The sequence below is a fragment of the Enhydra lutris genome, unplaced genomic scaffold (assembly GCF_002288905.1).
Source record: "Enhydra lutris kenyoni isolate GAN:26980312 unplaced genomic scaffold, ASM228890v2 scaffoldscaffold57, whole genome shotgun sequence".
In the NCBI taxonomy this organism is placed as follows: domain Eukaryota; kingdom Metazoa; phylum Chordata; class Mammalia; order Carnivora; family Mustelidae; genus Enhydra; species Enhydra lutris.
In genome coordinates, this window is record NW_019154141.1 from 9,483,900 (window position 1) to 9,497,121 (window position 13,222).

At 43.2% G+C, this 13,222-nt stretch overlaps 1 protein-coding gene across 3 annotated transcripts in view; it reads right to left on the reverse strand.

Annotated features, from left to right (window-relative positions):
* Window positions 1–13,222, reverse strand: part of LOC111158073 (tousled like kinase 2) — a 115,690-nt gene that overhangs the window by 12,358 nt on the left and 90,110 nt on the right. For all 3 annotated transcript variants that reach the window (XM_022519891.1, XM_022519890.1, XM_022519889.1), the window contains 3 exons: window positions 9,468–9,559; window positions 4,042–4,131; window positions 440–609 (listed from right to left, as the gene is read on the reverse strand). In XM_022519891.1, coding sequence (XP_022375599.1) covers window positions 440–609; window positions 4,042–4,131; window positions 9,468–9,559 — 352 coding nt within the window. The remainder of the gene's footprint in view (window positions 1–439; window positions 610–4,041; window positions 4,132–9,467; window positions 9,560–13,222) is intronic.

Consider the following 13,222-nt stretch of genomic DNA (forward strand, 5'->3'; position numbering starts at 1 on the left):
TTACTGAAGTTTACATAGTAACCATACAAAAAGATGAAAGACTGCTGGGATTTAATGAAATGGGAGACGGACTTGCAAAATAACTCGTTCATTTGGGGGCACTTACCAAAGAGACCTGGAGGAGAGGAACGGCTACATAGTGTGAGTAATGGGGAAAAAACAAAGCTGAGCTTGCCAGAGCAGTTCTTTCTTAATCGGGCTGACATCATGAAATGCCCTGGCCCTAAAGACAAGGGCATTGTTTCTCCTGAGTACTTAGTCCCACTCCCCCTCTCCAGCCCAGCACTGCCGGGCCAGGACTCTTCCCATACCTGCCCGGGCAGAGCCAGCCGCGACGAGGCTTCCAGCCTCCCTCACATTCTCTGACTTTGTAAAATTTCAAGTCACTTCGAAGACCAGTGAAAAACCATCAATACAGTCGCCTAAAAGTTAGACATACCTGGTTTGAGGTCATAGTGTATGATGGGAGGTTTTATTTCATTTAAGTACTTTAAAGCATTCACAATCTGCATAATAATGGATCGCGCCTCTTTCTCCGACATTAATTTGTGCTGTTTCAGGTAGAAGTCCAGGTCATTGCCCTCACAGTACTCTAATACTGTACAAAACCTAAAGACAAATAAACCGACATTTGACGGTGGGAAAGAACAAGCAGATTAAGACTTCTTCAGCCAGCCCCAGTGGAAACCAGGTAATTAGCTACTTGCTCTGTTCTTCATTCCTTAAAGCACTGTTCTTTATTCGGTAGTAGCTACTGAGTGGCTGACAGGAAGGAGAGCCCTGGTGGACAGCCTTCCCAGCCTCCACATGGCAATCTGCTGTGCCTCAGTTCACCCAGGACATTCCTCTTCTTACATCCAGACTATACGAAGACTGACAAGAACTGTAATGTACGTCAGCTAGGTATCTTTTCAGAAGGCTCTCCTACACATATCCCTGCCGTGCTCCAGTTCTAAGTGAGCAGACTGTGATCAGGTACACAAGTCTCAAAGCAAACATTTCATATGACCCGACTGCTGACAGTAAGAAAGAATCTACGGTTGTCCAGGTCCCATGAATTGGTTACAGGTCATGTCGTATGGCAGTCTGACACAATACTGTACTATAATGTCTCCTTGCTAAACACAAGGTATAAAAGAACTTTTTAAAAGCACAGTATCAGGGTGCCTGGGTGGCTCAGTTAAGCGTCTGCCTTCAGCTCAGGTCATGATCCCAGGGTCCTAGGATCGAGCCCCACATCTGCTTCCCCCCTGCAGGGAGCCTGCTTCCCCCCTTCCCTCTCTCTGCCTGCTGCTCCCCCTGCTTGTGCACTCTCTCTGTCAAAAAATAAAATCTTTTAAAAGCACGATGTCTGTGATTCTAACAAATGTGTCATTACATAGTAGGAGTTTTTTCCTCCACTTAACATCAATACATCATAGAGACTCAAATCTAAAACTATATACCATTTGTAGCACTAAGGGTCACGTGTCTATCTTCCAAGGCTATTATAAACCAAAGTAAGCCTTCTTGAATTGTTTGAGTAAATCTGAGAGATGAAGACCTTTTAAATTATCCTAAGGTGTGACAATGTGGGTGTTAACACTCAGGCTCTAGTCAGGAAATGAAACAGAGAGGTTTTAATGCAGGGCACCCATCACATGGATGATGGAAGAGCTGAGAGGGTAAACTGGCCAGTGAGGCACCCCAGAGATCATCCAGACAGGAAGCCATCAGCACCCTAAGGCCAGACGGCCAGACGGCGGAGATGGTGCAGCCAGAACTGAGCTGGAATCACAGCGGGGGGCGGTGTGTGTCTCTCTCTCTCCCCGCCACCAACTCTGTCTCTGCAGGGGCTAAAACCAGCTGAACAACAACTGACACAGGAGCCTGGGGGAAAAAGCCTACAAGGGTCAACTCAGCTAAGATGCAGAGCAGGGGAAGGGTGAGGAGCAGAGCCGAGAGCAAACACACTCGGGACTAGCACTACGGCCCCCAGGCCATTTGAGGCCTTCAAAAAGGCTCCGCAATGGAAGATGGACAAACATGGTCCTATGCCATCCTGAACTGACCAGCTTATGTTTCTTATGAAACACACTAGGGCATGTTAGCACACTATTTAAGGATAAATATCAAAAATTTATAGACGCTCTGATCTGAGACATAGACTCTCATGCTTGGTCTATGTATTCCTTGACCCAAGTGCAAGCTTAAAATAAAATCTCACTTTAACACCCAAACAACTCTCAGAAGATGTTATAAAATGATGGTGAAAATTCACCATGCACACAATAGGAGGACCAAAATAAACTAAAAAATAGCAGACAACCAAATCAATTCCTCAGATTAGTTAAAAGTGTATACATGATTCAAAACTGCAAATAATCCAAGTCATACTTATTTTTGAGATGTTTTTTGTACTTACATTTTGAGGGGTAGTGGCGGTGGGGTGGGGGGGGATGACAGTCTATCTAGTATTTAAGAAATTTATTCAAAGCAAAAAGGTAAGGCCACCCTGTGGAGACCTGTTCTCTACCTAGATACTCATCTAAACTCCATCCATGCTAACCACACACTGACTATGCCAGGTTCAAGGGTCACCCTTCTGGAAAGGGAACATCCCTGAACAGGGGGGAAGAAGGGATCATTCACATTTCCAAAGGGAGTTAAGGTCTCTCCCCTTTTGGAAACATTTCTAAATGTGGGACAGTTCTTGGCACAGAATCTGTGAGACAGCTGCTGTGTGGGATAGGCCAAAACGCCCAGAATCACCCTGCAAGGCGAAAAGGAACACCTGCTGGCCAGACTCTAAGGTACATTCTCCTCACTCAGTTCAGACTCCTACAGAAAAAACGTTCCCAAATGCTCAAGTATTTCTAAACCCCTTGATAAACCCAAAGGTGACAGAGCTTACCTAGATCAGGTAATACTATACAACAATGCCTAAGAGTATTAAAGATCTCAGGCAAGTCCTTTAACTTTCCTGGTCCACAAATTTCCATCTATTCAGTGAGAGAGCTGAACTGAGATCCCTTCCATCTCCAACCTCCTACACGCCTGTGAGGCTCTACTTCACGTGCAGCACTGGGTTATGCCTTCATTTGCCTACGTTCATTCCCGTTGTATGATAAAATCACACTGCGTGTCCTTCCTTGAAAGGCCCATCACTGTTCCTCAGAATCTCTAGCTGGGGCAGACTCCTGTACAGGCCACACTCACTGGTGCGTGTCAGAGGTAGCTGGCACCAACTTGTGACAGTTACCAAGAGCTGACAGTTAAATTTTCAGGCATTTCATGAGCTGGTTATTAAGCCACTGGTGGGATGAATGGACAAACAAAAGGTGGTACATTCATACAATGGGATATATTTGGTCAAAAACGGAATGAAGTATTGATACATGCTACAGTAAGGATGAACCTTGAAAACACGTCTTGTTAAATGAAAGAAGCCAGTCATAAAAGTCTATATACCATGAGTCATTCACATGAAAGTCCAGAATAGGAAATCTACAGAGACAAAAAAAATGATTAGTGGCTGCTTAGGCCTGGGGGCCAGGTCGGAGGAGGGGGAACTAGGGGAGTGACAGCAAAAGATATGGGGTTTCTTTCTGAGGTAGTGAACATGTTCTAAAAATGACTATGGCGATGACTGCACATATCTGTGACTATACTAGAAGCCTTGAATTGTATATTTTTAAAAGACTGAACTATGCGGTATTCAAATGATATCTCAATAAAGCTGGATTTTTTTCAGTGTGAAACTAGACATGCTGGGAAGTTCATTATCACAGGATGTGTCTAATACTATGAATGCATCCTCTCCCCTCCCCACCCAGCTGGTTGTTAAACATTTACCAGCACACCACTGCACGGATCCTGTGGCTAAGAGATGTACTGCTGGCCCAAATGTGAATTCACGCAGGTTCATCTGCCCAGGAATAAATGCACCCGGTTCCCTCGGAGGGCATTTCCTCGACCCAGACTGAAACTCTACTCCATGAGTAGTCAACACACCACAAGAAACCAGTATCAACTGCTAAGCTAAAATGGAACGGCACTTACGAGTCAGTGTCCAGTGAAAAGTAATCATACAGCTTAACTATCCTGGGATGATCCAGTTCTTTGTGAATCCGGTATTCCCTACATGCATGCCTGCAAACAAAGTGGAAAATTAACATTTTGTATTTCTGTATTTTGGACTTTCAGACCTCTTCAAGGATATGCCTACATATGCTCTCATTGCTCCTTGTTTCTGCCTATGCATTCAGGTCTGGCTGGCCCCCATACCTTTCCTCATCCTATTTTCACTACTGGTGTCTACCAAGCTGTTGAGAAAGTAGCAGGTGCTCAAATATTTGTTGAATGACTTTTACCAACCTTTTATCCCTTTCAAGTTCATTCTATCACTATCTCACCTGTTTAATATTTATACCCAAATACCAAAACTTTAAAAATTATAAAGAGAGCTTTTTCTTTCTCCTCAAAAGCTGATTAATTCATATCTATAAATGTTTATATCCTGGGGATACAACAAGGAGATCAATTTTGGCATTTAAACTCCTTAGGTAAAAGGATCACAGATTATATAAGGCGATATTAGCAGTACTTTGTATTTGTTTTAAAATTCTCCTTATAATATGAAAGGGCTATCAGCTTTACTTTCTTCTAATGTGAAACTGATAAAAAATTATGGAACCCGGGATGCTTGGGTGACTCATTCTGTTCAGTGTCCAACTCTTGATTTCGGCTCAGATCATGATCTCAGGAGAGTGAGATCCAGCCTCACACTGGGCTCCACACACAGTGAGGAGTCTGCTTGGGATTCTCTCTCCCTCTCTGCCCCACCCCCTCAGCATATGCCTGTCTGGGTGTGTGCGAGTGCACACCTGCACGCTCCCTCAAATAAACAAATCTTTAAAAAAAGAAAAAAGAACATCACTGAATCCCAGTTTTCTTGGGATGAGAGCTTACATAAACATATTAACTTTTTTTTTAGTGCTTTTCCAATTTAAAATCATTTAGTAAGATTAGGAACAAAAACAAACCATATAATCTCACATATTCATTGAATTTTAAAAGAATTACAGAATAAGTTTATTCAGTGTAATTACCAATAATTTTTAAAGTATTTTGCTCTTATATGCAAAGAGTGACAGAAAATTTTTAAATTTTAAGTAAGCTAGCATCATTTAACTTGGGGCATTTTCTTATAAGGCAAGACTCAGAAAAGAGAAACTTTGCAGAGTATGGTAAAATAAAACTAAGTTGATGTTTTCTGAAACATATATTACAATATGACAAAGATGCATGAAAGTACTCAACTGAAGAAAAGCTGAGGAAACAATCAGGGCAAGGAGGAGAGAGGAAAAGGAATCTAAAAGTAATAAACAGGTTTTTCCCAGATGAAAACTGTATTTGATCTAAGCTTATTTTTTAAGCTGCCACTTTTGGCTTTTTTTTTTTTTTTCCTTCTTCTGATACTTCATCATCTTTATGTCTTTCTGAAAAGAAAAGACTTGCCAGCATTTAGGTAGAGCAGTTGTTAGGACACCCACTATGCTGGGAGCTGGAAATCTGGCCTCGAGTCCCAGCTCTGTGATGTCGCTTCTCTGGGCTTCCCCAGGGCTGCACGCGACTGGACATTTCAAAGGCTGCTTCCTGGAGCTCCAGGCCTCCCGAGCCCCCGTGCAGACACTGAGCAAACGCAGCTGTGACCCCCACCCCCCACCCCACCTAAGCAGCATCACACCTGTCCTTTTCAAATATCAAGATTCCATGTGATATTTCATTCAGTAAAATTAAGGTAATGCTGCTCACAAAAGCGAAGTTTAGAAAGCTAGGGACCAACCAGATAACCATTTCAGTCATTTCTCAAGCTAGCACACTAGAAGTGTATAGTTCTTTGCCATTCTGTTTAAACTTCTTGATTTTGTTGTATATTTCAGAGCAGAGACCAATTTCTCTGTCAAGGTACAGAAAACAGAGGAAACTAAAGGATGTAAAAATTAAAAACCAAAGGGAGGGTCATTCAAAGTCCTTGTCAACCAGGGTATTATCTCTGGTCACTCTGTCAGGCTCTAAGCCCGCTTCTCCGGCCTCATCAGGCAAGCCAGTGGCTCCTGCCACATCCTTCACATGTTCAACTTTGAATTTAGCACCCGAGGGGTTAATGAAATACAAATACAGAAACTTTAATTAGAAACTGGAGGAAACATATCCAATAACGTGTTAGTTTTTTGCTCTCTTGTAAGTGGATATATAGACTTCCAAAATGATTTTACCCTAAAAATTAGAAGACTATCATACATAAAAATAAACTATTTCAGATATAATTATTTCTGTGGATAGCTTTATAGGAAATGTTTCCTACTATGGAGTTCTTAATATGTTATTTGGGGGAGATAAATCTTGTAATACTAATGCTTTAATAACGCAAGAGTAAAACAATCAGTTTGCTGTTTGTGGGGGGAGGAGAGGAAAGGAGGTTCAGAAAGAACCCCAAATTAAGCAAAACTATCTTTTAGAGTTCCTCCTTCTTTTTTACCCAAATAAATGCCTTGATTCCAGATGGGACTGGGAAGTCACTCCCACAATAACACAGCAATCAAAGGCATTACTGTGCAGAAGAACAGCAGCATTTTCGTATGTTACAATGTTATCACACCACCAAAGTGTACACTTTTTAGTTTAATACTAAATTTTTAAAGCACTCTCTAAAATGTTACGTGCTTGATAGAAGCCTTCTTTAAGTTCAAAGGTGTTAATAACATTTTGCTAATTCACTTATCTATGCAGCCTCTATTCACCAGTATGATTCCATGTCAAGCAAACTCTTCCACAGCAAGGCCGAGGTGCTTAGGAATCTCTCCCCAAGCTCAAGTGTCACCAGAACCCCGCATGCCCTTCCCCCGTATGTTTGTTGGCTCAGAAATGGCCCCTGCAGAGACGGCTCCCCAGAAGTTGCCTGGGTGCCACGATTCCCACCTCTGGTGAGGAAACGAAAGGGTAGTGAGGTACGGCTGCGAGCCTGGAGCTAGAGCAGTCAAGAGCTTAGAAAAATGAGACCAACCCCCTCCTCTTGCTCTATGATTCCGCCCGGCAGAGGAATGGGAGACAGAGCCCGGATCCCTAGCCGGCAGCCCCTGGAGCAGCTTGCCAAATGCGCTGCGGAGGCACACGGTCCTGGCTTCTCCCCTTGCTTCCACAGAAGCCTAAGGCAGGCAGCAGCCCCTACAGTTAGCGCCCTGTTCCTCAACAGAGTTCCTTCTCGGGCAAGCCGAAAACCTGCACACTGAGCCCAGGCAAAGCATGGGTCAATCCCAGCCCATGAACCATTTTCTCAAGGTTGACCACGGCTGGCCCCTCACGAAGTCAAGGGCTCAGTGCACACACAAGACAGAGAACGGGCTCCAGGCAGAGCTGAAGAGCATTTCTACTGAGAAGCACACAGAGTTCCAACACTCCTGAGAATCTCAGTATGACGGGGACATTTCTCCTTTATTAACTGGTCACAACAACATGTGGTCTCCTTCTCTGAAGTGCTCCCAGCGTTCACTGTGGCATGCCGTTCGTCCCCGCACACCAGTGACTGGAATGCACTTCTAATAATGCAACTGCTCCTCAGACGCATCTGGACCGCTGCCTGTCACGCAAGACGCACAAGCAGGGCACCGCGCATAAACCACACACCATCCCCTTTCCTGTACCTCTGCTAAGCCCTATTTCCCTTAATGTCACAGGAGCCTCCACTTCTCCAGTGCTGAGCGCCACTGCCCATCTGCGTGGGGGAGGAAGCGCTCCTGCACCCCTGGTAAGTAACAGGGACGTAGTAAGAGTTGCTTTAGTCTGTGCCCCAAGAACCAGGTGAGGACGCAAAAATGAGCTTTAGCATCCAATTAAAAGGCTACTTCAAAGTGGTCAAAGACCACTGCTATTTTTCTCTCCAAAGGACTATTTGTAAGAACAAAAAAAACCCCAGGGGCGCCTGGGTGGCTCAGTGGGTTAAAGCCTCTGCCTTCGGCTTGGGTTATGATCGCAGGGTCCTGGGATCGAGCCCCACGTCGGGTCTCTGCTCTGCAGAGAGCCTGCTTCCTCCTCTCTCTCCGTCTGCCTCTGCCTACTTGTGATCACTGTCAAATAAATAAATAAAAGCTTGAGAAAAAAAAAAAAAAGAAAGAAAGAAACCCCCAAAACTGCTTTTACAGAAAGGAGGTGGGTTGTTTTTATCTTAGATGGCTGTCTTGGGTGCCTGGGTGGCTTAGCTGGCAAAGCATCTACCTTTGGCTCAGGTCACCATCCCAGGGTCCTGAGATGGAAGCCTGGCATCGGGCTCCCTGCTCAGCGGGGAGTCTGCTTCCTCTCTGCCTGCCACTCCCCCTGCTTGTGCACACTCTCTCTCTCTCTCTCTGCCAAACAGATTTTTTTTTAAAATCTTTTATTTATTTATTTGACACAGAGAGAGAGACAGCGAGAGAGGGAACACAAGCAGGGGAAGCTGGAGAGGGAGAAGCAGGCTTCCTGCCAAGCAGGGAGCCCTATGCGGGACTCGATCCCAGGACTCTGGGATCATGACCTGAGCCAAAGGCAGTCTCTTACCAACTGAGACACACAGGCACCCCAAATAAATACAATTCTAAAAAAAGGGCGGGGAGCCTGTCTTCTCCCTTCAGGGTTAGGGCACGTCTAACTCAGTGCTTGTACATACAACGAGGAAACAATACTAAGCCCAGGGAGGGATCCTAAAAGCAAATTAGGTATGCTTGGCCTCCAAACGAAATAAGCCATGAATTCCTATGTTCTGAAGCTCGGGGTCAGGGGAAACAAGCAAAACCTGACATTAGTGGATGGAAGAAATTCACACCTGTACATGTAATAATCACTCCTTCTAAAGCAGTCACTCTCCCCGACCCTCCCTCAATATGGCGGCAGACAGCCACGAGTGGCCTTCCGAAGCCAGGCAAGTGTAGTAAGCAAGATGCTGAACACGGAGCATTCTGAGAGGGGAAGCTGACAGGGAGGTGAGCGCAGCACTGAGGAGCTAAAGGAGTCAAATAAGTACCGCTGAAGCACCCCAGGTGCCCCCCCACTGTCTCCTCCATGATGAAATGATTGAAACAGCCGGAAAAAGTCCCGCCCAAAGCTCCCCAGGATCCCCAAAGCATTATCATCTGTTCTCTACAAACAAGCAAGATGGTTTCTGAGGCTTTGCTTGTTTACTGTAGCTAATGCTAGACACACAATGGAAAGGGAGGTTGAAGAGCATGGGTTTTGGATTGAGGGAAGTCTAGATTTAAATACCAGCTCAGCCTTTTCTTAACTATTACTTGCATTCCATTAAGTTTCAGTGTGCTCATCAGTGAGCTGGAACAGTTGCTCACTCTCCTAAGGACACCACCCCAGCAATGCACACACCGCTGTTAACACGGGGCTCACACTGCAGCCGCCACGCTACTGAATTCTGACAAATCAGACACTCTGGCGTCACTTACTTGTGGTAATTCTCCTTTTTCTCATCTCTCCAGTTTTTATTTAACTGGTGAATTTTCACAGCTACATATCTTTGTTCTGTTAGATCAAATGCCTACAAAGAAAAGGAATACGTTATATTCTGGATAAAAGCTAACAAGAATTACAGGCAAGTAACAGATTTGAGGCTTCTATTTAACACATGGATGTACTCAAAACCCAAAATGCATTATTAAATACAAACGGCCGTGGATGACAACATTATCGTGTACTTGTTTCAGAGTTACAGCCATCTTCCGAAAACTTGTGATCAGATAATTCAGAAGTCTCCAGACGCACTGGCACCAAGGGGCTTAGAAAACAACTGAGCACACACCACAAACAGCAAGCCAGCCCGTGCCTTACCAGTCCCTTCCAAACAGTCTTCTCGGTGGACATCAGCCATCTGCCCTCTCTGGGACCTGCTCCCCGGGGCTGTACCTCACCCCTCTGCTGACACTGGGACTTGGCATGCTTCCCTAGCAAGTCCTGCCGCTTTTGAAATGCTGGGAACACACACTACCTGTTCCGTGAGAAATAACCCCTCCAGATACACCTTTTCACTGTGCTTGTTTAGAAAAATAACCTCATCATTTGTTATACTGTGTTTATTAAAACACAAACAGGGACAGAAACAAAAAAACAGCCCTAGCCATATATGATGGGTAAATAAAAAGCAGTTTTTGATCCCAACAATGTCTGAAGTTAGTCACACCAGGTCACTCCTCTGGCAATGTCCTAAGAAAGGGACAGACTTTCCCCAAAGACCGCCACTGCTGGCAAGTCCTCCGCCAGCAGGTAGTGCTGTATCACAGAGGGAAGAAGGGAAACAGGTGGGTTTTTGAGGATGCTGGGTGTAAATCACAATTTGATAAAGTGAGTGGTATTTTAATATAATAGGAAATTTCTATTATACAGAAGAATTTACTGAGGAATTCCTTTGAAATGAAGTTTTTCTTAGTTTTTAAAGTTCAGATGAGAAACTTAATACTTCAGTTCCAACACTATTACCACCATCTGCCAGTTTCCGCAACTGTAGAACAGATGAAGGTAAGAGGCAGAGGCAGAGTCCATGAATAGTGATGGTTACTGTTCAGCAGACCTTTTAAAATGTATGCTACCTCTGGGAAAGCACTAAATGCAAGAGAGGGCTGCTCATAAAAGAAACTTCCAATTTATACTAAATTTAAACCAGTAGTTTTTAAAATACAAAAACCATACAGTTCAAATAGAATTATCTTATTTCACAGAAATGAAAATTCTTACAGACCCTGAAGTCCGGCTGCAAACTTGTACACCATCTTGGCTTCACAGCAGAGAATGATTTCAAGCCTCAAAAGCCAGATCAAATAGCACCAAATTAATGAGCACTAACGATACTGCAAGTGTCTTTCTCTCCACCTACCACACCATATTTCTGAATCCAAGACATTGTGATCCAGCACTGATTTTAAGAAGGGCTTCTGGAGAGTGGAGAAAAGCAAAAGAAGAACTATATGGAATGTACACAACACTGGAGGAACCATCTAAATTTCAGGAATGTTAAAGGGTTTAAGGAACACACTAGGGGAAAAGTAGGATGAAGAAATCACTGATGGGCAACTGAGAAGCACCAACAATAAATTTTGATGCTTTAAAAAAGGAGTTGTCTCACTTCTGGGTTTACAGCCAAAAGAATTAAAAGCAAGGTCTCCAAGAGCTATCTGCACACTCATGTTCAAAGCAGTGCTATTTATGACACACAAGCAGCAGCAGCAGCCCCAATGTCCACTGCCAGATAAACGGATAAAGAAAAGGAAGTACGTGCATACAATGGAATATTATTCACCCTTAAAAGAAGGAAATCCTATCACATGCTTCAACATGGATGAACTCTGAGAACATTCTGCTAAGTGAACTGAGGCACCCACAAGAAGACAAATACTGTGATTTCACTTATAGAGGTATCTGAAAGTAGTCTAATTCGCAGAAATGGAAAGCAGAACAGTGGCTGGCAAGAGCAAACTACTGATTAATGGGCAAAGTTTCAGTTTTCTAAGATGAGAAAGTTCTGGAGATCTGTTTCACAACAACATAAACATACCTAACAATACTCAACTGTTTTAAAAAAATGGTTAATGATGGTAAATTTTGGTGTTTTTTTTTTTTTACAATTGAATAAAATTATCAAAAATAAAAAACTATGATTCAAGAATGAAAACAAAAACAAAGGAAGCAAAAGGAAGGAAAGACTAAAAGTAAAAGTTAATGAAAAGAAAAACCCAAATTAAACAGTAGACTTGATCAACAAAATAAAAAGTTCATTCTTAGAGGGAAGAAAAAAAACACTGACTAACCTCTCTGACCTATCAGTTGGGATATAAAAATAAACGTTTCATAAAGGTATGGATGGTATTTTTAAATTTGAGGTGAAGCAGAAGATGTTGCAGAAAAATTAAATTATCAAAAGAGACTTGAGAAGGGGGAGAAAATATACGTAAATCAGTATTTGCAGAAGGAACTAAAAAGGTGGTCGGAAAGTTTTCCTGTACAATGACATGCACCCATGGGACTGAGTCTGCTCTAACTTTCAAGGGGCCAACATTCCTGTCATGCATTCCAGGGCATTGGGCGGCGGGGGTGGTGGTGGTTATATACATAGGAACAACTTATCCTGGAAAACTAGAGCACAGAAGCTAGAAAATGCTGCTTATACACGAAAGACAACTATGGGCAAGTCCCACTTACAAACAGATAACAAAACATGATACACTAGAAAATCAAGCCCAATAGTACATTAAGAATAATATCCTAGTTCTGGAAGTAGATAGTGAAGGTACTTGCACATTATGAATATACTTAATGCAAATGAACTGTATACTTAGAATGGCTAAAATGGCAAATTTTATGAATATATCCCCACAGTAAAAAATTAACATTAAAAAAAGGAAAACCGGGCGCCTGCGTGGCTCAGTGGGTTAAGCCTCTGCCTTCGGCTCAGGTCATGATCTCAGGGTCCTGGGATCGAGGCCCGCATCGGGCTCTCTGCTCGGTGGGGAGCCTGCTTTCTCTTCTCTCTCTCTATGCCTGCCTCTCTGCATACTTGTGATCTCTCTCTCTCGGTTTCAAATAAATAAATAAAATCTTAAAAAAAAAAAAAAAAGGAAAACCGTCAAATCATTATATTGTACACCTAAAACTAATAAAACATCATCTGCCAACTAGACTTCAATTTAAAAAAATATATACACACACACCCCCACACGAGGCACTATCGGTTTTGGAAAATATAGTTATTTTTTGTAACAATAAAAAAGTGGGGGTAAGGGCGCCTGCGTGGCTCAGTGAGTCTGCCTTCGGCTCAGGTCATGATCCCAGGGGCGTGGGATTAAGCCAGGCATTGGGCTCCCTGCAAAGCGGGGAGCCTGCTTCTTCCAATGCCTCTGTCTCTGCTTGTGCTCTCTCTCTCTCTCAAATAAATAAATACAATCTTTTAAAACAAAACAAAAAAAAAAAAAGGTGGAAGACAGAACTAGTTTTTACTGTTTTTATCTAAAATGAAAACTAATTATTTTGTCCAAAAGATTTCCCATATATAAATTCATAGGGCATAACATAAAGCCCAACAGTGAAGGCCGAACTGCATGAAGAGGGACTTCGCAGGGCCATGCAGTAAAGACCATTTAATAAACGGATTCTGCATGTAAAAGCCTGGTGCCAGAAACACCTAGAAGCTAAAGGAGGTGGTGACTCGTGAACA